The 25,508-nt window shown below is 34.7% G+C and overlaps 1 protein-coding gene across 3 annotated transcripts in view; it reads left to right on the top strand.

Annotated features, from left to right (window-relative positions):
* The window catches only part of PTPN4 (protein tyrosine phosphatase non-receptor type 4), a 135,562-nt gene extending 110,375 nt beyond the window's left edge, over window positions 1-25,187 (top strand). For all 3 annotated transcript variants that reach the window (XM_058195629.1, XM_058195639.1, XM_058195648.1), the window contains 8 exons: window positions 2,206-2,372; window positions 5,388-5,478; window positions 5,587-5,648; window positions 5,915-6,061; window positions 7,844-7,972; window positions 10,580-10,728; window positions 13,606-13,741; window positions 17,014-25,187. In XM_058195629.1, coding sequence (XP_058051612.1) covers window positions 2,206-2,372; window positions 5,388-5,478; window positions 5,587-5,648; window positions 5,915-6,061; window positions 7,844-7,972; window positions 10,580-10,728; window positions 13,606-13,741; window positions 17,014-17,100 — 968 coding nt within the window. In that variant the 3' untranslated portion in view covers window positions 17,101-25,187. The remainder of the gene's footprint in view (window positions 1-2,205; window positions 2,373-5,387; window positions 5,479-5,586; window positions 5,649-5,914; window positions 6,062-7,843; window positions 7,973-10,579; window positions 10,729-13,605; window positions 13,742-17,013) is intronic.
* Window positions 25,188-25,508: the final 321 nt, after the last annotated feature.

Below are 25,508 nucleotides of genomic sequence, written 5' to 3'. Positions count from 1 at the left end.
GGAGAATTTTACTTTTCCAGCTTATTCATTAATAATAATATGCATATATCTAATGTATCTTTTCATAAGTTATTTTTCCCCTAAAATGTTCAGAACTATTTGTCTTTCCACCAAAGAAATTTCACTTCCCTGGAGCATTTTGCTACAATTTTTTATTCTATTCTGGTGATATTAACTGAATTGAGTGGCTAGAAATTATAAATATTTTGAATGCATTTGTTTCTAATAGTTATTTCTATTATTTTTTTTAAGTTTTTTTATCCTTTGAGAACTGCCTTTCTTGTCTATTTCCTGCTTCTGATCTTTTCATAATTGTTTCTTTTATTATTTGTACCAATATATTGTTGCTCATCTTATTGTTTTCAATGAAAGTTACAGAGCTTTGTGCTTTCATCATTTTGGCAAAATTTCCACTTTTTAAAAAGAAAACTTCCTTTACTTTTTATAGCTGCTTTAGCTTTGGGCAGTTAGTGTTCCAAAATTAAGAATGTTGTCTTACATTCATTTCTTTGGAAGCAAGCCTCATTGAACCTAATGTGACTTATAGTCTGAACCAGTGCATTTTACATTTAAGTATCTCATTTTTAACTTTTTCTCTAAGCCAGATGAATATAACATTTTCTTAATGAGCTTCTGTGTAATCCATTGTGGCATCTTGTTGGCTGAGTATAAGATACTTAATTCTGGTTTATTGCTCAGTGACAGTATAGGAACATTTAGTAGAAAAATATAACCAGAAATTCAAAGAACTAAGTAGGTTGAAATTGCTGCACTAGGTCAACAAGCAAGAGAGTATAATTTTAATCCATTATTTGTGTATGTGTTTTGAATTCAGTTTTCTATATTGTGGCCATTAGAAAGAAACTTGATTATGTATTCTATTTTAACTTGCCAAACTGTGCTAAAAGCAGCATTAGTTTAATTGAAAGAGTTTCAAATTAAAAAACAAAAAATCATAATTTCCTCCTCCACATTTTTTTTCAGTTTTGTTTTTGTTCTAACCAGTACTAATAAAATATGCTTGTTTTCCACAAATACTGTCTGGCACATAAGTGTCAAACGCAACTGTTTCAGACAGGAAACATATGGAGCATAATTGCTAAATGATAATACCATGACATCTAGTAAAAATGACATCCTTTCTTTTTATCTGCTCAAATCTTGGGTGGGAGATGCTTCTCTACTGTGTGATTCCCAGATCCATTATAAAGGGTTAAAGGAATCCTCTGAAGCAGATTTCAAGACTATAAGGATATAGAGTGCCCCGAGTCATCTGGATTTCATAGTTGGCAATGCTGCAGGGAGCCTTTCAAAGACTCTGGAGTCCTGTACTCTTCACAAGCAGGTCCTGATAACCTGTATGATGTCTAGTTTGTTCCAATATTTTTCTAGCTGAAGATAAAGACTGAGCTTAGATACAGAATAAATGGCATATGGCTAAATGATGTAGATCGTTTTGTCAGTCAAAAGTTTATATCTCGTAAGCTTTATTATTGCTTTGCAGAGAAGTTTGAAGAAGTAGCTGAAGGCTCCATGATAGATAGTGGTGATTCATAAGTAAACCCTATGAGGAAGAGCTGGGAAAGATCCCACGTTCCTTAGTATCAGGATACTTGATTGCAGATCAAAATCAAGGCCTACCTATAGAAAGGTCAAGATCTGAGATGTAGATTTTCATGGCTAAGACGGGACTTGAACTTACAGGCTCCTGCTTTCTAGCTTAGTGCTGATCAGTCACTGTCTCCCAGTTTCCAGTCTAAAATGGACTATCCAAAGAAGGGGAAATGGAGAAGAAAGATGGAAAAAGAGCTCAAGCACCAGTACCATTTTAGACAAAAAGTCCAGCAGTATGCTGCCAGCTGGCTATCAGATGGAGCGAGCCAAAGGCAGTTGATTTCTCATGTAAAGTATTAAAATAGCTCTACTTCTGTTCTCTCATGTTATTTCAAAGCTCATGTTTCTAAGTTTCTCTACTGATATATGTTAATAGTCATCTGCAGCAGAATACTGTATACAAAAAGGTACTGCTTAAATCCAAACAAAAATTAATATCCTCACTCCTAATTTTATTCACAATACTTAGATCTTTTATACAATGCTGTAATGTCACTTTTTTAACAAAAGCATTATCTAAATATATTGGTTTCCAAGCAGGACAATTTGATTCCTTGTTTTAATAATTCTGCTTCTTTTGGTTTATTATAGCTGTTTACGAAGTAGTAGAAGAAAAGCTAGAAAGTGAGCCAGATTTCCAGTACATACCTGACAAGGCCCCACATGATGGAATTCACCAGGATGACAATGCTCTGAGAGAATCAATGTTTCAACTAGCGGAAGGGCTTATCACTGGAACAGTCCTGGCTCAGTTTGATGTAAGTAATGTATTTCTAGAGTTTATGTTTGTCTGTGCACCTTCTAGTTGAGAATTTTGGATTTTTAAAAAGCCACAGGTTCAATTTAGGTTAAGTAATACCTGGCAAACAATTTGCATTGCTTCATCAAAATTATTTTTTTAGAATTTTTTTTAATTTTTAGGATAGCATAATTATCCAATTAATCTAAGTCCTCACATTGAAGAAAAACTTTTTAATAAATGGACACTTCTCTGAACGTTCCCTAGCTAGTATTTTATATATTCCCAATTGAATAAAATAAGAATATTATTATTCAGTGAGTACAGAGTTACTACAAATCTATATCTGTATCCATTACAAAGCATATTTAAATGTAGATCTGCAAATGTAGATCAGATAGTAGCTTGGTGTAATCTAAACTGTATGCTTTTAAGGCAGAGGCAGATAGTTTATTTTTGCAGGACTGCACTTTCAGTTTTATTCATTTGTTTGTTCTTTAATATCTGACATTGCGAAAAGGCCACATCTGTTCAGATGAATGGGAGGGAACAGAGAGAAATGCTACAATAGTGGCCTATCTTGTGTGGGAGGACCTTACAGTGTTTCATGCCATTATCACCATCCATCTGGACTATTGTAACATATTGTACTTGGAGCTGTCTTTAAAAACCACTCAGAAGGTGCAAATAGTCTAGACCAGGGGTGTCCAAACTTGGTCCCTTTAAGACTTTTGGACTTCAACTCCCAGAGTTCCTCAGCCAGCTTTGCTGGCTGAGGACTCTGGGAGTTGAAGTCCAAAAGTCTTATACAAGACTTTGCTGTGAACCAATAAACTTTTGAGTGAAAATTAAAACATTAGTTTTAATTTATAAAGCTTTTTAAGGCTTATCATCAGGTTATGTTTAGGACCACCTTTCCCAATTAGAATCAGCCCAAATTGATTCAGGTTAATGTCAGTGCTCCAGAAAAAAACCCAACTCCAAGTAAAAACTCTGAAGCAAGCATTTTCAAAGTTCTATTTACTAGAATAGGTAAACTGGCACATCTGGGAAAACCTGAATCTGAGAGGTCCGGGTTTTCCCTCAGTAGATCAAAACCCCCAAAACCATCCCCTCACTCCTCAGTCTATCACATCCTCCAATCACCATCCGTCCCACCTTGAGACAGCACTTCAACCACTCCTTCTCCAGATGCAGGATCGGCCTGACCTTGACCAACAGGAAGAATGCTATTATGTCTAAAGACAATCCCACTACTAAATCCCCCCTCCTACTTTCCCACACATGAGAAAGTGTCAGCATGGAAGCTTCCAGCTTAATATGGCTTCCAAAGTTGACAATATGATTATTTCAGAAGAAATAGCTGGTGGGTCCCCACTCTCAGGAAGTGAAAGAGACAGAGATCAGGAGGTGTTGCTTCTCAGTGACAGTGATGGCTTTTTGAAAGGTCTCCTGGCTGAAATTAGGTTGGCCTCGTTCCTAATTGCCATCCACAAACAACTTAAAACAGGTATTCCTATAGCGTTCAGGGACTGATGCCATTTTTTATTTTTGTATTTTTGAAAATCTAAATGTTTTTATTACATACAATTAAGGGTCTTTAACTTGTAGTGCAATTTAAATACAATAAACAAAAATAGATAGGTAGGTAGGTAGATTGATTCTACTTTATAATATATAGGCAAGCAGGAACATATTGTGAATTGTTATGTTACTTGCACATGCTGTCTCATTACTGATATTCTATTTTTGTTATCTAATATCTGACATTGCGAAAAGGCCACATCTGTTCAGATGAATGGGAGGGAACAGAGAGAAATGCTACAATAGTGGCCTATCTTGTGTGGGAGGACCTTACAGTGTTTCATGCCATTATCACCATCCATCTGGACTATTGTAACATATTGTACTTGGAGCTGTCTTTAAAAACCACTCAGAAGGTGCAAATAGTCTAGACCAGGGTGTCAAACTTGGTCCTTTAAGACTTTTGGACTTCAACTCCCAGAGTTCCTCAGCCAGCTTTGCTGGCTGAGGACTCTGGGAGTTGAAGTCCAAAAGTCTTATACAAGACTTTGCTGTGAACCAATAAACTTTTGAGTGAAAATTAAAACATTAGTTTTAATTTATAAAGCTTTTTAAGGCTTATCATCAGGTTATGTTTAGGACCACCTTTCCCAATTAGAATCAGCCCAAACTGATTCAGGTTAATGTCAGTGCTCCAGAAAAAAACCCAACTCCAAGTAAAAACTCTGAAGCAAGCATTTTCAAAGTTCTATTTACTAGAATAGGTAAACTGGCACATCTGGGAAAACCTGAATCTGAGAGGTCCGGGTTTTCCCTCAGTAGATCAAAACCCCCAAAACCATACCCTCACTCCTCAGTCTATCACATCCTCCAATCACCATCCGTCCCACCTTGAGACAGCACTCCAACCACTCCTTCTCCAGATGCAGGATCGGCCTGACCTTGACCAACAGGAAGAATGCTATTATGTCTAAAGACAATCCCACTACTAAATCCCCCCTCCTACTTTCCCACACATGAGAAAGTGGCAGCATGGAAGCTTCCAGCTTAATATGGCTTCCAAAGTTGACAATATGATTATTTCAGAAGAAATAGCTGGTGGGTCCCCACTCTCAGGAAGTGAAAGAGACAGAGATCAGGAGGTGTTGCTTCTCAGTGACAGTGATGGCTTTTTGAAAGGTCTCCTGGCTGAAATTAGGTTGGCCTCGTTCCTAATTGCCATCCACAAACAACTTAAAACAGGTATTCCTATAGCGTTCAGGGACTGATGCCATTTTTTATTTTTGTATTTTTGAAAATCTAAATGTTTTTATTACATACAATTAAGGGTCTTTAACTTGTAGTGCAATTTAAATACAATAAACAAAAATAGATAGGTAGGTAGGTAGATTGATTCTACTTTATAATATATAGGCAAGCAGGAACATATTGTGAATTGTTATGTTACTTGCACATGCTGTCTCATTACTGATATTCTATTTTTGTTATCTAATCATTTGTTGCTATTTAGCAACTTTATAGGAAGAAGCCTGGGATGACAATGTCTTGTGCCAAATTACCTCAAAATATTTCCAAAAATAGATACAGAGACATTTCGCCTTGTAAGTACTTTCTTATGTGTAAGTAAACATATTGCCTTAATTGTCATTTGGAAAATTACAAAGAATTTTTAATTAATTAAAACAAACATTTATTTGTCTTTATTTCAGATGATGCTACACGGGTCATTTTAAACAGTAATGATGATTACATCAATGCAAATTATATAAATGTGAGTTGACATTTATATTTTTCTTTATTTCTTGTTTCCAAGGGAAAATAGCTCAACATTTTAGATATAAAAACTATAGAAATTATCTGATTTACTTCAATAAGTTATCCAGTGGTCAAAGTTCCTGCATTCACTATACATGCAGAAACTCTTGCACATATTTTAATATATTTTCTAGCCTTCTCTTGAAATGAAGTTTGATCTAATTAAAAGCATGCAAAGTTTTGACATTTCTAAATGTTTTTTGCAAATCTCTTTATTTTTAGATGGAAATTCCTTCTTCTAGTATAATCAATAAATACATTGCCTGTCAAGGTCCTTTGCCCAACACTTGCCCAGATTTTTGGCAGATGACCTGGGAACAAAGCTCCTCGATGGTTGTTATGTTAACCACTCAAGTGGAAAGGGGCAGAGTAAGTCCTCAATTGTAACTTTTACAACTAATAGATGCCAAGAGGCTGGCTTCCATTTGGAAATTTGTTCTTTTTAAACTGTGTCAATATTTGAGATTGAACTATTACTTGATTAAATATTGGTGTCGATCATTTTTAATAATTTTCTCAAATTGAATGAGGTAAAATTGTGCAATATAGATCACATTTTATAATGGTGCTATTATGGTATGCCATAGCTCTATATTAAAACAGAGGAAAACGGCATGTTATTTTGCCATGATCCCATGTTAAGATAAATTGCTGCAGTATACTGTTTAGAACTATGTACTATTCACTCTTTAGAAACATTCACTGCTAGAAAAAGTGGACTCATGCCATACATTTCCAGGAAGGTTGTCAAAAGAAATTATAAATTGAGTAATTAAGTATAAATTAAGTAAGTATTAAGAATAGAAAATTAATTCTTAGTTTAAGTATAAGTTTTAAAATAACAAGTTATGAGTTAGCCTGAAACTTCTGAATGTTCAGGTCTAAAATATATGATTTAGCCGAGCCATTCAGTTCAAAAAGTAATCTTAAGACATTGCATTAGTTACAGCTTTACGTGTTGATTGAATATTCTGGTTGTTCCTCTGGAATCAAAAAAATATTAAGGATTTTTATCTGTGAGAACTCTTGTAATATATTACTACAGTTTGCATGTTCAGAGAAAATTTTCTCAAAGGACATTTTTACAAATGACTTTTTTTTTTCTTTAGCCTACTCTAGAAAGTGTACTGAGTTAGTTCTTGGATAACATTTAGAAAGACAATAATGCTATTGTATTTTTAAAAGATTTTGGAGGGGGCTAAGACCAGTACTAGTTATCTGCTTTTTTTAAAACCTTTTCAAGAATGTGAATGCTTATACAGTCTATATTTAATAATATTTATGCTGAGCCTTCCATTTATTAGTAACTGCTTTGAGCAACATGTTGCAGAATGAACAAATTAGTGATATCAAATTTAGTATTGTGATGGAGCGCCAGTTTGGTGTAATGATGAAGGCACCAGGCTGGAAACCAGGAAATTATGAGTTCTAGTTACACCTTAGGCATGAAAGCAGTCTGAGTTACTTTGGAGCAGTCACACTCAGCCCATGAATCACTCAGGCTTGGGTGACAAGCCAATCGGTCAATTCCTGTTGCAATCAGTGGATCAATACTTGTTTGACACCCCCCCCCCCAAAAAAAAACCCTGCACTTGCAAGCAAATGCTAATAAAAACAAAAAAAAATCAGTATTATGAGGATAAGTAATAATAATGCCAATCAGTTTCCAACCAGTTGAAAAGCACGGGTTCCTATATTTAATGTACTTATAAAATATGAAAGAATTTTATCCAGTTAAACCAAATCTAACACAGCTGTCACTAGGATTGGTCATCTGAGGAATATAAAAATTCATTACTATTTACTTTTTATTTTTACTTTATACCACTAGTTTCTAAAAGTGACTTGCATCATCTACATCATATTCCAGGCTCAGTTATGTTCTATGAAGACTACTTGTGTGTAAAAACCTTTTTAGTAGCAGTAGCAATAATAATAATAATAATAACAACAACAACAACAACAATCAGTTGCAAAAAGCAGCTTTACTTGGAACTGCTTATATCCTGATACCTTTAACACCAACAAACAACATAATCTGCCTATCTCAGCTCTCTGGGAAGGATTTGAGAGGTGGATAAAAATACCAAATCCAGTCTGAATGTAGTGTGACGAACCACAACAGCAATAATAATAATCTGTTAACTTTAGGTAAAATGTCATCAATACTGGCCAGAGCCTGGCGGAAGCTCTTTATATGGGAATTTCCAAGTCACCTGTCATTCAGAAGAAGGAAATCCTGCCTATGTCTTCAGGGAGATGACATTATTTAACTTGGAGGTGAGACATTCAGTCTAATTGATCCAATTTTGTGAAATCCATTAATTGAATGCAACTGAGGAAGAGAGTATTTCTAGCTCCTAGTTGAACTGTGGTTCCTTGGTGTTCTCTGAATTTGGTTGTTTTCTTGCAGATGTTTCATTACCAAACTAACTAATATCATCATTTCTAGAAAGGAATGCAGTTGGTTCTCATTTATATACCAATGGCTTGCACTGTCAGTGTGGGTGGGATGGGATGGCTGGTTCCTTGATTAGCCTGTTGTTTACTGTCAGTTTGTTGTCTGAGTTGATTCTTGACTTGGGAATTGTTTACTTCCTGATAGTCTAGTGCTAGGTGTCAAACTTGCGAGCCGGATGCATCATCTGTTGGTTCCGCCCCGCCCAGTTTACCGAAGGGGAATAAAGTCCTGATACATCACATGACAACACAAGTTTGACACCCTTGGTCTAGTGTTTCTCTTGGAAGTCAACTCACCATATAACTTCATTTTTTCTATATCATTTTGACTTTTTTTTCCCCTGTCACAATGGAGAGAGTTCTAAATCATTAGCATATTATTGCTAATATTTTATTTCAAACAAATACATTATCAGAGATTAGATTTTAATTATTTTGCTATTTATTGCAAAAATAATTTTTTAAAAATAAGAAATACTGATGTTTAAACAGGTCTATTAATGGTAGCAGTAACAAGAGTTAGATCTAGACATAAGCTAAGGAAACTAACCAGGACCTCATAGAGAGAGATCATATGACTGTTCGTTTCATGACAGTTCAAAGTCATGATAGCCCTGGAAATGGAAATTCAAATACTTGGCAACCAGCTTGCATTTACAATGGTTTGCCGCATCTTGCGCTCATGCAGTCATGATATGCAACCTTCCCAGCTGGCTCTGGACAAGCAAAAATAAATTGGTGAACCCAGATTTGCTTAACAACCAGAGTAAATTGCTTAAAGATTATAGTGATTCACTTAACAACTAACAAGTAAAAATGGATGTAAAGTCAGCTTTTGTTAAGTGATGACTCAGTTAACTGTGTCACTTAGCAACTGAAATTCCGGTCCCAGTTGTGGTTATAAGTATAGACTACCTGTAGTCTGAAGGGGCCTTTCAAAATTTGATATATTTTTTTCATTTATTATAGTTTTTTAGTTTTCATATATGAAAGTTTTGAGATGTAACATACTTACTTCATATAGTTTTGTGATTCCTGCAATAATTGACTGATATACAGTTAATTATATATATGTATGTTATATACATGTATGATATAGTGTATGTATTTGGAAATGCTCTGCTGAAAGGTGTTACTCTTGAAGAAGTAGATGTAAGAGCACAACATCTGTTTTGAAGCATTACAAAAATCACTGAATCTGCTATCTGTTTCATAAACAAAGAAGAAAGCCATTATCCATAAGGGTCTGTTCTGTTCATCTACTTCCCATCTGAAATAGATGGAAAAGGCCTTCTACCTGTGGACAGAGGAACATGCCGCTCAGCAGTGTAATCTGAAAATACACATGCCTTTCTGTTTGAACACAGAAACATTTTGCCTTCAGAGCCTTCGGCCTAGGAGGGAGGAAATTTAGGTTCTTGATCTTTAGTCACAGGTGTTCATTGAATACTTGGGCCATGCACTCACTTCAAGGGGGGGAAATAGAAGGGAACATTTTCTTACAAGATGTTTTACAAATGTAATTACACTTATAACAGCTGGTCATGGTCAAAATGCAAAACCAACATTTTCTGTGGCTTTGAGGTGAAAGAAAAAGATAAGTGCTGCACTGGTCTCTTATCACAGACTGAAGAAAGCTGAAGTGTTGATAACTTTAGAAACACTGAAGTGCTCCAGAACTAGATTATCTCTTTTCTCATAGGCTGAGTGAGTTTTGAATTGATTTTGTTATTCATGTGTGAATGTTGGTATGCAATCCCTATGAATACCAAAGCCTACTTTTTCAGTTTTATCTCTAAAGGGAACTTTATAAATTCTAATCTAAAATCAGCTCAGGGCGTATAACTGGTTTTACAATTCTATAATTGACAATCATTACAATCTCTGCCTTATCCTGTCTATGATTTTGCATTTCATGTCAGGTCATGTCATATGCCACATGACACTAATAACTCAAAACACTGATGCAGAATTTTTAAAGAATAAGAAATGCTGATGTTTAAACACATCTATTAATGGTAGTAGTAACAAGAAAAGCACATTAATATTAGCAGTACAAAAGTTAGATTTAGACATAAGCTAAGGAAACTAACCAGGACCTCATAGAGAGAGGTTTGTTCGTTTAATGACAGGTCAAAGTCATGATAGCCCTGAAAAAAATGGAAATCCAAATTTCTTATTCTTTAAAAATTCTGCACCAGTGTTTTGAGTTATTAGTGTCATGTGGCATATGACATGACCTGGCATGAAATGCAAAATCATAGAGAGGATAAGGCAGAGATTGTAATGATTGTAAATTATAATATTGTAAAACCAATTATACGCTTGAACTGAAACACTGGTGCAGAATTTACTTCAAAAGTTACATATGCGTTAGGAGAATATTGAATGCTGATTTATTTCAGAGAAAATATTGTGTCTCAATAGAAAAATGAGGATCGTCCGCTCACTCAGATCCAGTACGTAGCATGGCCTGATCATGGAGTTCCTGATGATTCCAGTGATTTCTTAGATTTTGTATGTCTTGTCCGGAAAAGAAGGGCTGGGAAAGAAGAACCTGTTATTGTCCATTGCAGGTATTCAGTCATTATGGAAATTCCTGTGGCATCTTTTCCAATGCTGTTAACTGATAATGTTATTTCATTGTGAAATGTTCTGACTAATGATGTGGGACACACAAAAGTTAGGATGATATTGAGATAAGCAATTAAATATGGTAATAGTCAATAATATATTTCTTAGTTACTTTTGAGTATCCTGTGTTGCAATGGATACAGAGAGCCCATAACCTTTGACCACACTTGGTACCAGAATTTCTGTCACTAAGCAATGTGGTCATAAAATAAAATATCATGTGACCCAGGAGTGAAATCTAAAAATTTTCCCTACCGATTCTATGGGCGTGGCTTAATTGGTGGGAGTGGCTTGGTGGTCAGGTGACCGGGTGGGCACGGCCAATAACAATAAATAATAAAAATAATAAACAAAGTACACAAAACAATAAGAGGTACCAAAAACCAACTTTCACACTTTACACACACACAACACAACTGACTCACACACAATGTAAAAGCAGCTGTACTTCACCCAAAAAACGGCCCCTGCAACAAGCAGGAACCTCACACAGCCACAAAAAGCTCAAAAACCAACTTTCATACTTTACACATATACAACACAACAGATTCACACACAATGTAAAAGCAGCTGCACTTCACCCAGAATGGCCCCTGCAACAAGCAGGAACCTCACACAGCCACAAAAAGCTCAAAAACCCAACTTTCACACTTTACACACACAACACAACACAACTGACACACACACACACACACACAATGCCACATACAGCTTTGTGAAATTTTGTGTGTTTATATAGTTAGAGTGAAACACTACAGAAACACACCAAAACTCCGAAAGTTGCACAAATATTTTATTTTATTATTTTATTTTATTTATATTTTTTAGATAAAAGCAGCTAAATTTAAAACTTTCTTAACTTTAAATTGTTGTCTAAAAAAAACTCCTTTAAAAAAACTCAGTTAACTATTTTTTAAAGCTCCCCCTCCCCCAGTTACTTACCCAATTGGAAGCAGGCAGATTGAGTTGCTCACCAATGAGATGGATTGCAGGCAGGCAGATTCAGTTGCTTCTCGGCTGATGCAGTTGATTGCAGCAGCCGAAGCAAGGCTTAGTGAGCCTGAAAAAAGCAGCAATTAGGCAATGGACAATTTTGTGGGCATGGGTGGGGGCTGTTGTAAGAGGTTGTAAAAGAATGATTTTAAAAGCCTGTGATGATCAGGCAACTCAGCTGGGATCGCCAGAGGGAAAAAAGCTTTTAAAAGGCTCCTCTGATGATCCCAGCTGAAGTTGCCTGATTGCCAGAACCTCTTAAAAGGAGTTTTTTAACAACCTCTTTGGCCAAAGAGCTTGTAGAAGGCATGCTTTTTAAAAGTTCTGGCAATCAGGCAACTCAGCTGGGATCGCCAGAGGAGCCTTTCAAAAGCTTTTTTTTTACAACCTCTTCGGCCGAACAGGTTGTTAAAAAAAAGCTTTTAAAGGGTTCTGACGATCCCAGCTGAGCTGCTTGATCATCAAAAGCTTTTTTTTTTTACTTTTAAAAGCATTTTTTCAGCGGAATAAAAAATGCTTTTAAAAGTAAAAAAAAAATCCTCTGATGATTGCATGGCTCAGCTGGGGCAGGGGGCGGGGCCAGGGATTTTTGCTGCTGGTTCTCCGAACCACCTGCCGCCATCACTACCAGATCAGGTGATCTGGTCCAAATCGGGAGCATTTCACCCCTGATATGACCCCATTATTTACAGATGACAATTTGCTATTCCTTGTTAGCACTGTTAACCAAGAATCCTGGATCATTAAACAAGTGACCATTCCAATCCAAGTCATACTTACTCACAGCCCTGAACCTCAGTAAGACGGGGGACTGTCTCCAATTCCCCCTATCTGGCTATCTCCCGTCTCTGCCCTTTTAGCTGCCCTGCAGCCTGTCTGCCTTATATCACAAGCAGTTCCAGAGTGAGGATGTGCCAAAATGCCATCTCAGCTATACCTGCAGAGTAAAACTTTCCAGGAATTGAAAGGTTGCAACCAAAGTGAGCCCAAGTAAGGTGCGCCACTCTGCTCATCCCTGTTCCTCCTCAGACCTCTTTCTAGCCTTTGTTGAGTTTTCCAGAATAAAAGCCACAGCAAAATACCCCTACCCCTCCCCATCCTATTGTTAGTCTAAGTCTGCAGGTAATTGCTCTCCCCCACCTTAAAAACTATCTCGCACTAAAAGAAGAATTGAAGAAATGAGACAAACCAAAAAGGAGTCCAAGCTCCATGTCCCTCCTTCTCCCACCTCCCCGATCTCCGATTGGGAAGGAAGACCTTGAAGAGGGTTTAGTTTCCTTGGAGCAAAACAAACCCCCTCCCAAAAAAAAGCCAAAAAAACCCCACCCTCAAAATGGATTTTTCTGCACAGCAGGGTAGCGCAAATAAGTACGTCAACCAATGGGAAAGACTGGAAGAGGTTTCATGTATTGGGAAAGCCAAGGGTGTATGTGTGTGCACAAGGAGCCATGTGCAGGAATGCTATTATGGTTGATTATTTTAGCTGCTATGAAATTATGTCATTATTAAAATACATAATGGAACCCTCAATACAACTGTACTTCTAAAAAAATGTTTTGTTTTCAGAGTTACAAGGTAAATTTCCCAAAGTAATCTACTTAAAGGTGTGCCAAATTATTTTCAGTAGTGATTTATTTCCCAAAGGTGCTTTTTCAAGAGGCAACTGGACTTTCTTATTTTTTTCTTTGAAAAAGCACCTTTGGGACAATCATGACCTGGATGACTGAGAATCTATATAGACAGTGGTATTTATGTAAATTATAGAAATATTTTAAAGATTTTAAAAGTATTAAATTTGAAAATAATCACCTTTCTCTCCTTTGCAGTGCAGGGATTGGACGAACTGGAGTTCTTATTACTATGGAAACAGCAATGTGTCTTATTGAATGTAATCAACCTGTTTATCCCTTGGATATTGTAAGAACAATGAGAGATCAAAGGGCAATGATGATCCAAACACCTGTAAGTTGCTAAACAGAATAAACTGTTACCGATAACATTCTTGTTTGAAGGGAATGATATAGTGCAGTATACAGGTAGTCCTCGACTTTCAACCGTAGCAGTGACTAGAAAATTTGTTGTTGAGCATTGCAGTTTTTAAGTGAAGCATTGCATGATCGGACCTGATTTTGCAATGTTTTTCTTAAGTAAATCACAATAGTTGTTAAAATAGTTGGGGGGAAAAATCACAAAATACAAATATTTGCAAAAAGATGATAGCGAATAAAAGCAAAGATAGTACCAATAATAATAGGTGCTTTGGACGCAACCCCAAAATAACTGGAGCACCATCTGAACACCATTGATATTGAAAATTGCAGAAGACAGCTTTACTGGGCTGGGAAGTGACTCAACAGGCTAATGCAGCCTGTTATTAACACACAGCTGCCTGCAATTACAATTACTGCAGGCTCAAGTCCCACCAGGCCCAAGGTTGACTCAGCCTTCCATCCTTTATAAGGTAGGTAAAATGAGGACCCAGATTGTTGGGGGGGCAATACAAGTTGACTTTGTATATAATATACAAATGGATGAGACTATTGCCTTACACAATGTAAGCCACCCTGAGTCTTCGGAGAAAGGCGGGATATAAATTCAAATTAAAAAAAAAAAACTTGGAACAACCTACATGCTGTGACAATACCCTTAACAATGTCTGCTTATCCCAGATCCTTGAGAAGGTTTTGATAGTGTCAGATGTAGTCTAAACATTGGCTGATTGTGCAACTGTCCATAATATCAAAGTATTACTGGTATAAATTATGGATAGTTGTTTTATAGTGTATTCCAAAATATTGAATTTTATATACAGAGTTAGCTCTTCCAGAAAAGACCATCTGAAATAATTACTTTAAATCATGTTAAAATCAGTTGCACAGTCAGACTTGTATTTAAATAGTCCAAAAGCTTTTCCTAATTATGCAATCCCATATGGTAAAAAGATACTGTCTTAAGACAGCAGATGCAAGTGGAAAAAAAATTTCTTTACCCAAGATGATCCATTTGAATTTTTGCCAGTTCTTCCTCTTGCTGCAGTTTCTTTGCTTCATACCACATTCTTCTAACAGTTGAGTAGATTTTAAAAGCGACATAAAGGCAGAAAAGTCCAGTGCAAATGTGTTGCTTTCATTTGTATGGATTCCCACCATGGATATGCAACTCTGTTTTGCATATAAGCATATTAAGCAAAACTTCACATTTGAAGACATGCCAGATTCTTATATTCTGGTGAATTTAATCTTTAAAAAACTATGTATCTCACATTGCAGCTTACTATAATCACCTAAAAGAAAAAATGTTTGCTAATGGACAACATAATTTTCTGCGCACAATTGAAAAATATATTTGTCTGCTTGTATTACTCACAGTTTTCTTATGGTGTGTTTTTTTATGTTTATAGTATTTGGCTAATGATAACATGTCATCAGAAGTATAGGCTTTAATTCAAAGCGTTTACTAGATACTGTTGACTAACTAGTAGTTTTAGTAGGAAAAGACACACAGCAAATACAAAATCAGTAACTCTGTACCTGTGATGGTGGCATGCTTAGCCATATCAATGAGCACATCATCTAGAGAGGCTCTGGAGGCTGGGGACAGCGAAAAATGTCACTTCCTGTCCAACTGGAAGTTGGGAAACGAGCCATTTCAGGCCTCCGCAGAGCCTCCAAGGTGGTGTGGAAGGCTGTTTTCGCCCTCCCCAGATGCATAGAGAGGATCTAGAGCCAGGTGAGAAAGAAAAATGGGTCTACCGGGCCATCGTGTGCCAGAAGCGGGAGGGAGGGGGGTTGCACGCACATGCACGGGGTGGGGCGCATAAAATTATGGGTGTGGGCACACGTACGTGCGAACCTTCCCCTCCCCCCCATCCTGCCATGCAATGGCAAAAAGGTTAGCCATCACTGCTCTATACCATTTATATCTTGTAACTTCTCTTTCTCAAAACAGTTATCAGTCATGTGTTACAGTTATTAAAAAATGGTACACTTGATTATATAGTGTCTTCATTAAAATCTTTCTTAGCCTAACCTTGGTTTTTGCCAAGAATGTTATTTGGGCACTTCAGATATTCTTCTTCTATAACACACTTCTGTACATTCAGTAAAAGAAATCTATGGGTGAAAATATTCTTGCTAATATATTTTTCTGGTTCAAGGTGTATACTTGTTTCAAATAAAACCAATAACCATACTTCACTGTATTTAAAATCTGTGAGAGGAAGAACTGTGCATTACAACTTAAAAGTGAATTTAAATATATATGAATAAGTTAGTACACTGTTGTTTCTGTTATATGGTATTAGTAAAATTAGAATCAGAATTAAGTTTACTTTTCCTTTGCGAATGTGCACATTTACACATAATATCCACAAGATGGCATTATCTTATTTTTCATTGTTCTTATTTTAAAACCAGTACAGTATTTGAATCAGATTTCTAGATCCACCCTGTGCCATTAAAAAGAGTACCCTGTCACAATCACATATTTTACTTGATTTGTTTAATTTGTTTATTTAATGCAGTTATTTGCTGCCTATCTGATAATGAAATGACTTTAGATATACCTATAGGATATTAGTTAGTAATATATGCAAATTAAAATCTGAAAAGTTAGGTCTTGGAATAAAGTGCTATTCATTAAAGCTACAGAATGTTGCAATGTAATGACCTTCGGAATGGATGACAAAAAGAAACAAGAAGTGGCTTTTTACACTAATGTTAAATAAAAACGAGTATAGTTCATCAAGCATCACCTAGCTAATGAAATCATGATGAGCTAATGCTTTATGCTGGCATAATTAAAGTTGATTTTTGTGCACGGATGAAAATTATATTCTAGCAAATATCAGAAAATATAGTATAAACACCCTGAATGTTATTTGTAATTAGCTTATTTTTTTAATTTGGAAAGTAGTTCGTAGAGCAAATAGCAGAATGAGTAGAGTTTTTATATATTAAAGAAACTAGAGTTCCTAATTCTATTTATCAGTAAGAGTAATTAATGTATTAAGCGTAAAGTATACAAAGAATATCATTCAGAGTTGGAAGAATTCAGATTTGCAACTTAAAAGTTAGGAGTATGGGATTTAGATTCTGAATACTATGTTTCTCATTGGTCTTAAGAGCTTTAGTTATTTAAATATTTTGAAAGTTTAGCATGGTATTTTGAAAGTTTATTATTAATCTTTAAAATGTTTCGTTCTGCCATACAAATAATTGAACTTTTTTTTCCAGAGTCAATACAGATTCGTTTGTGAGGCTATTTTGAAAGTGTACAAAGAAGAACTTGTTAGACCTTTAAAGACATCACTGAATAAGTAGGAAGCAAAAGATAACTTTCAGAGAAGATTCTACATAAGACACAAACTATTTGTGCTATAATGTTTCTTGAAAGAAATGATGTCTGAAAATAATGAAGAACTGAAAAGGACTTCAGCACTATTGCACTTTAAGTTAAAACTGAAAATCAGTCTCTAAAACACTATGCTCTGTGTTGAAAGACTCCATTCATGCTTTGCTTCAAACAAGCCACAGAATTAATGAGCTCCATGAGTTCTGGATAATTTTCCAGACTTGGTTGCAGTGCCATATAGCCCTTTTGTTCGAAATGCTACAAAAAAGAAAAAGGAAAAAAAAAAGCTTGGAATACTTTCATTCTTTATTTGACACCTGTTTCTAAAGCAACAACAATACATGCAAAGCTATTTCTTCCAATGCTAAAGTTGTCATGTTATTTGCTACCTTTTATTTTGGTGAAATATTAGCAATATTCCTTTTATTAGATACACTGCCTACTGAAACAGCACATTTCTCCCTGTGCCCTTCTAGAATCTAACCTGATTACTAACAGAAGGCTGCAGTATGATCTAACCCAATAACAGCTGCATAATGGCCCACTGAACCAGCATTTTGTTTAGTTGGTATATGAACATTCTTTGTACTACTCGTTCTATTCCTGTTTGTCAGCAGATTATAGCACCAGTGTGTTCTGAAACATTGATGGCGTTACCTATGGGAATGAATGTGTGTATTTTGTCTTAACCCCTTAAGTGCCTTGAGACTTACAGTGTATGTCTTAATGGCAAGGGACTTGTGGCCCTCAAGGGGAAGCTATCATCATAATTAGATTCATTTTAAAATGTGATCCTTGGTGCTTAGAATATGGTACAGTAAGGGGTCACAAAAATACTGTTCCTAAATACTGTTCCTTTTCTCTCTATAAGTACCTATGGGTACATTTTACTGTGGGTAGCAAAAGCACTCTAGCCTATTAAGTATATAACCTTCGTTTACTGCTATGAATTGAAATGGAAATTCTGACACATTCCTTTCAACTGGTAAACTGCTAGCAATTTATAATTGAAAGCCAATATATTGATTTAGAATTTGTTCTTCTGTTTTCCCTCTCATTGAAAAGTAGTAACTTGACTAGGATATAACATTTTAATTGTATTGATCTTCTGCTTGAAATGTGAAGATCCAAGGTGAGATTTCCCTATCATAGTTATTTTTCTCCAAGTTCATGTTTTTGTTTCTGAAGTCATGTTTATGTTTTTAAAAGAAAAATGTGTCATTAAAGTTTTATCATTGTCCCCTAGAGCTTTCCGATAAGCTCTTTGGGTCTTTCTATGATACTTCATTCAGGAATTGGCATATACCATTGGAATTAGCAGAATCTGAACAGATTGCATATAGGTTTGTTTTTTTTGTTGCATTCAGAAATGTTTCTAGGGCAGTCAAAACCCACTAGGCAATGATTAATCAAGCCTTCCTTAGTTAAGTTGACAATTTAATTCTTTATGAACTTAAATCTGTCTGTAGTTAAATATTTTGATTTGCTACCAGGTTTTTTAAAAAGTGAGATATGCAGAATATGGAATGAGACTATGAAGTTTTTCAAATGCATTTGTGTGTGTGTATGTATATGTGCGCATGTATAGAAAGAGTGAAAGAGCATGTATGTGTATATGTATAGATATGCACATACACACACGCTTCTATTGTGATGGGAGAAACTTACAGATATGTCAATAGATGAGGAGGCACTTTCTCCAAATCCCCTTTTCCTGCTGTCAGTTGTACTTTCTTAAAACTTGTAGAGGGCTGGAAACAGAGGTATCTGTTTCTCATAACTGCTTCCACAGAGGGATCCCTCACCTTAGATTAAGAGTCTTCCATGGACAGGAAAATCTTCTGTATGTAACATGATGCCTCGATCCAACCATGATGCATTGAGGAAATTCCCACTCAGTTTAAATGCTATTATATAACCCTATGCCATGATGTGAAATGAAGGAGTTAACAAAATCTTTTAGATTAGTTTTAAACAGGCTTGTAAGCTAAGCAGTATTGTTTCTTTACAAACCAAATCTAGCATATTTCTTTAATAGTTCTTTATTGCCTCCACGCACATACATACACCTATACACCAGTGCTACCATCAAGGAATTGATCAGCTATTCTTTTTTTACCCATCTTGTGGTTCAAGCAAGATTGAATCTGAGTTTCAAAAACTTCCACATTCTTAAAAGATTTTTTCCAATCTGTAGAAATGTAGTTGTGTTTTCACAAACTGAAGCAAATGCAAAATGCACTTCTATTTCTGACAGCAGTGAAAGTGAAGGAAGTGATGAAATCAAGGTTATTCTAGATGAAATAACTGGAAGATCCAGGGGCTTTTGATGGGCTGTTACTATTCTGTAGAAATAAGAGATTGGAGAGGGGAGTTTCATATGATAAAGTGCAATGTGAGAACAGGTGTCGAAGTCTGCAATCATCTAAACTTGCCTTACACGTTGGTGTAAGCAACGTAAACCTTTTAATGGAATGTCTGCAGTGGTCATCCTTACTACTGCTAATTTTTGGTAAATGCAAATAATAAATGTGCATCTACTCGTGTTTGCTTAAAAAGAAGCTTTGTAACTGGAAAGTGGGTGTTGACTAAGATATTATTTTTAATTGTTATACCATTGTGCTGGTTATTTGCAAGGTTGGTTTGCATTTGGAACAAGTTAAAAATATATTAAATTATTATACCTATTATACATTAATTAAGCCACTTAATGATCATACTTTTGATCTTACTAGTACTATTTTAATATATACTAATATATATATATATATATATATATATATATATATATATATATATATATATAAATTAGCTGTTTCTCTGTAAGATTGTTGAAGGGAAAAATCTAGAATGGCTCACCAATGTGTATTGTTAATATTGTACATACACTCATATTTCTTTGTGAGGTTGCCAAAGGAATTTAAATCTACGAGAAACATTGCTACAACAAGGTACATCATTGTTGTAGCAAAGTTTTGGTATTTGGTATATTTATGCAACATAGAGACAGAAATTTTAACTACCTTAATGTCTTCCCTCCAAGCTGATTTAAAAGTTACTAATCCATGCCAACAAATATATTTTGAAATTATATTTCCTTGGTAGGGTCACAAATTAAATGAATTTAAATGCCTAAATTAGATAAATGGAATAATAAAAGTATCCTTATGTCTTTGAAATGAATATTCAAATTACATCTGCCCACTATATTAATATTTTACTAATATTTTATATGACCTAAAAGTTAATAACTGCTAATTGCTTTGCATTGGGTTATGAGGATCTGCATCAAGCTGAAATGAAAAATATTTTTGTATATTTTTGTGTTTCATTCTGTATAAAACATGAAAATGTGTTTCAGGCATAATGTCATATAAAATGATACGTGTTATGGATGTCAGATTTTATGGAGAACTATTTTCTTACTATTTGCTAAAAACTGGGGAGAAAAATTGTAACATTTCCTGTTTTCTAATTCCAATTGCTTTCCTTGTAAATAAGAGCAATAGGGTAATAGTTTTGTGCCAATGTATTTTTTTTTAAATGTTGAAAATTATAACTATTTAAGGTACTTTTGAAGATTTGTTTCATGCAGAAATCTAGGACTCTAAGACTTGTTAAAATGGTTTTTGTTTTGTTTTGCTATTTAAGTTGTGTGGCTTTGGGATGATGGGGTTATACCAAGTTAAATATAAAGTATCCATAGTCATTTTCTGAGGAATAAAACTGGCTAATTGCACCACTTAGAGAAATCCCTCCAAATCTGAGTGGAATACGCATCTCTAGTAACAGAGCCATTCACCATTTGCTTATAGCTGAATATTGTGGGTATAGAAGCAGATCTCCTCAGATGCATTAAAATAGCCATGTCCCTGTATTTTTATTATTAATATTAGTATGTGAAGAAAATTATTCTTGATATAGTTGATGGAAATATTTGAACAAGTAACTTTAGGATAAAAATTGGACTATGTTAAATTACAGCATTTCCTGCCGTTATAGAAACAATAAAGTCCACCATTTACTTTGCAGGCCAAAACAATTTACCATTTTAATTCCCCTCCCCCTAAAATCATGCTGCAGCTTTCATCAACAGATTAAACAAATCTTTTCTACTTGTAAAATACACATTAATTCTAATATCGTCAAGTGTTATAATAGTAGTATCCTGCAATTAATTATTTAGAAATGCTGCTCTCCTCTAATCAGAAGGCCCAAAATGCAAGTGAAGAGAGCTGGAGAGAGGTTTTTTTGATGGAACTAGTATAGATGCACTTTGTTGGAAGCAAAGTACAGATTAGAAGGTAACATCTATGGGAGGTGCAATGAATTGCTGCGTAGGGAGGATAAGTAGTAGAGAGAAAGTGGGATATCAGAAATTTTTACATCTGGTGGAGGCAGAATTCTCTCATATTTTTAGAAGGGTTCTGCTTGATGGACAAGATTACTTCTATGCAGGCCTTCAGTTGGCAGTGGATGATTCTCAGTTCCCTGAGAGTCTTATAGCATGTCTGCCCCAGACACTGTATTAAGCCATACATGTTTCATTCAAGTGTTCCTCATCTCTGTGACTAAGCTGTCTACAAGGAATGGAGACATCTGGTACTAGTAATCTTAAATTAATGTATAGTTGACAACAATCACAAATTATTTTGATTTCTACATGTTTTAAAATTACATCCGTACATCTCCCCATGATGTAAAGCATATTGACCAGAAAATTATTTGCATGTGTATTCCACCCATATATAAGAATAGTATATTGTATTAACCTCCTAAATAAATAGAAAGAGTATAAAGTGGCAGGAAACAACTCATGTTGCACTAGTTATTAATAAATTTCTAGCTGTTACAAAAGAGCAGAGGACCAGAAGAAATCTTTTTCTTCTTCCAGAATCCCTATGAATTTTACAAGGCTTTTAGCTGAAGAAAAGTTCCAGCAAAGTTATTTCCTCTTCTGTATGCAGCCATTCACCATTTGCTTATAGCTGAATATTGTGGTCATAGAAGCAGATCCTCAGGTGCATTAAAATCGCCATGGTAGTGATTTATAGTATATCAGAGCATAAAAATTCATTTTGCCAGTTGGATTTGCTTCCAAGCAAATGAGTCGAGAGATGTCTTTTGAGAGAGATGCCTTAACTACAAATACAGTGACTTGGATCTAAAGATACTCTTGCATTTGTGAGAGGTTTCTGTATTGCAGAAGGGGATTCCTGCAACAGCTTTCCCTAACCTGGACATCTTCCAAATGAATGTGGAATTCTGGAAGCTAGAATACATACATCCAGTGGATTCCCAGATTGGGAAAGGCTGCCTAACAATTTCTGTTTACTGTTATTGCCACAACAAATGCCAATGGTTCCTAATATTAAGGATGGAATTTAAATTCAGAAAGAAGTGTAAAGGTGCAGGGGTTTTTGACTCAGTCTATTAGCTAAGAAGTCTGTGTTTTACATTCTGGGGAGATGATAATCTCATTTTTCCACATTTGTTACAAATCTGTTTTTAGTGATTTAGTGTGGACTGATTAGTTTTAATATGCAGCTGCCAGGTTTTCATAAACATGGAAGATTAACTTTTTCAGTTAGTGCCATTATCACATGCTGCAAAATAAGGAACACTGGGTACAGACCTAAATTCATCTAGTTCACTGTAATATTTAAATAGTTTATTTTAAAAATGGAGACACATTTAAAACATATGGGAATTGCTAGAAGGGACAAACTAATATATTTGTTTTAATTTAATTCTGTTATAATGGCTAAGCTAGAAATGCAAACCAAAGCTAAAATACTTGTTTCTCAATCTTCTGAGTGTGATAACAAATAGGACAAAAATCATCTTGGTTTGGATAATTGCCTAGCTGGAGCTTTGAAGGTTTCATTCCCTAGGTTTAAATATTCCTTCATATAAACTGCAATCTGGATCATTAGAATATTTAAGGAAATAATTTCACTGGCAATATGGTAAAATTATATTGTCTTAAGTAAAATGTTAACTGTTGCACGATAACTCCTACACAAAGCTTTGAAGACCACTATACTAATATTTTGGAAATTATTCCCCTGGGAAACAAAAGTGGATACTTTGGAAAATAAAAGTTTGACAATATTTGCTTACTTATTACTTATTTAACATCATTTTAAGTGTATTTCATTTTTATCTAAATTTCTTAAAAGTTCAAAATAGTAGCACTTTATGTAATGCTTTACTACTGAAAAATTTTTTTAGATAAAACAAATCTATTATATGATTAGAGAGATGTTTAACTTAATGAGAGTTTATTGGGGTGATTCCTAATGTGAATGCTTTAAAGCTTACCTTTCCAGTTTGCTTCCATCCATGTTAAAATGCATTAATTAACTCCAAATTCTTAATCTTGCCATCTTCCAGATAAATGCTTAATATTAATGCTTCTGTATCCATTATAGTGCTAGGACAGCATATTTCATGATACAGCAATGCAGTTCTGAATCGCACAACTTTTTTTCAAATTTAGTTTCAGAATTGTAATAATCAGCAAGATAAAAATACTCCCACAAATAGTTATCAGTTCTTTTATATTTAATTTTCTCAATATCTGATATTTGCCATAAATGAAAAATTTATAATGGGCTTGGATCCAGTAGTGTACAATTCAATGTCTAGTTATTTAGACATTTTTCAGACTTGGGAGACCTTGGAGGAAAACTTCAAATGCAGCTTAATTACGAAAGCAAAAATTATTGAAACTTTTAATATAAATGTGGGAAGGATTTACATGCCCACGGAATGCTTTGATTCCTATTTAGCATTTTTACATTTGTTTTAAAATCTATAAATCAGCAAGAGTTGTTTGTATAACTTTATAAAGAGTAAGTAGTGCACAAAAATAATTTTAAGAGGGGAAAGTTGCAATTTATGTAGGTAAAGTCTATGATAGAATTGGAATTTCTAAAATTAGCACTAAGTTGTATTGTATTCTATTGTTTAATAAACTAACCAGTATGATTATTTCCACACATTAGAGGCTGGTTTCAAGTGTAATGATAATATGGATACTAACTAATGATGCGATTCTCCTAGCAAATTCTAAAACAATTTTGTCTTTATATGTAGGATTTCTTTATTTCCTTTTTTTCTGGCACAGGTGCTATTCTGTATGTAAATAATAAAGGATATAAAATTTAGTGTCTGGATCATATCCACTGATCTATGGGTGGCCATATTTATTTTTTGCTGGAATGAATTTGCATGTTTTTGTGATTTTGTGTTGTCCAGTCTATCTGGATCTACATTGCTCAGTGAATGGGCTTTGACCATCTCATTTATATCTAAAGCCAAGATAACTGGCCATCTTTTGTTGATTGTGCAAGTTTGTTCTCATAGAGATTGTCTTTGAACTTGCGTGTTTTCATTTTTTAGAAACCAAGATAATTCAACTAAGAGCCTGTATATTAAATAGCAGGAAATGTGCTCTGTTTAACATGCACTTCGATTTGTTTAACACTGGACAATGTAGAAAGAATTCATCATTCATCACTGCAGCTACTGTATGTGTTAAAAGGGCCTTATATATTTTGCCAGCATTGGAGTATAAGGAGAGTCCTCATCATTAATAAGGTACACTAATGATATACAATACCAGCAGCTCCCAGAGGAAGATAAATATTTAACATTTAACAAATCTTGTTTTAAGTCTTAAGAGCAAATTCCTTCTATTATGTGAAACCTATGCTGTTATACATATTTTGTGGATATATTTAATTTTGATTGACAAATAGTTGTCTAGGTACAAACTTGAAAAATATATAGTTTACTTGTGAATCTTAATTGTTTAATTGCAAAATAAAGATGTGCTTTAGTAAAAACGTTAAGTATATTTTTATTATGAAAACCTGTGTCTTAATTATGCTATATTACTCCCTATCATTTGTATAAATTTTGGAAATTCTAGGTACTTATTTCCTTACAAATAGGAATTCATGTTCTGTGTAAGTTTGCACATACTTGCCCCTAACCAGCACTGAAACTGTATGTTTAATACTACTTATATTAAAAATTACAAATGAGATATTTTATTCTGGGCCTACCCATTGCTTTTTTGGATTACTTTTCCCAGCATCTTATTCATAAGCCAAGTAGACTTTGAGATGAAAATGATGAAGAGTTTTGAATAGGTATTTAATTTATGTTTTAATATGTATGCATTTATTTGTTCATATCCTATTTTAGACCAATAGATGATGCTCAAACCAGTTGAGAAACTAGAAAATATAAATAGTGTAATTAATATACTTAGAAATAAAGAGGGAATTTAGCCCAACCATAAGACAAGCACTCTATTAGAAGATATTACACTTCTAACTTCCACTGCTTTATATTACTGCATTTC

The sequence above is a fragment of the Ahaetulla prasina genome, chromosome 1 (genome assembly GCF_028640845.1).
Source record: "Ahaetulla prasina isolate Xishuangbanna chromosome 1, ASM2864084v1, whole genome shotgun sequence".
In the NCBI taxonomy this organism is placed as follows: domain Eukaryota; kingdom Metazoa; phylum Chordata; class Lepidosauria; order Squamata; family Colubridae; genus Ahaetulla; species Ahaetulla prasina.
The sequence above is the reverse complement of the archived record's forward strand: the minus strand, read 5'-3'. Positions and strand labels throughout refer to the sequence as shown.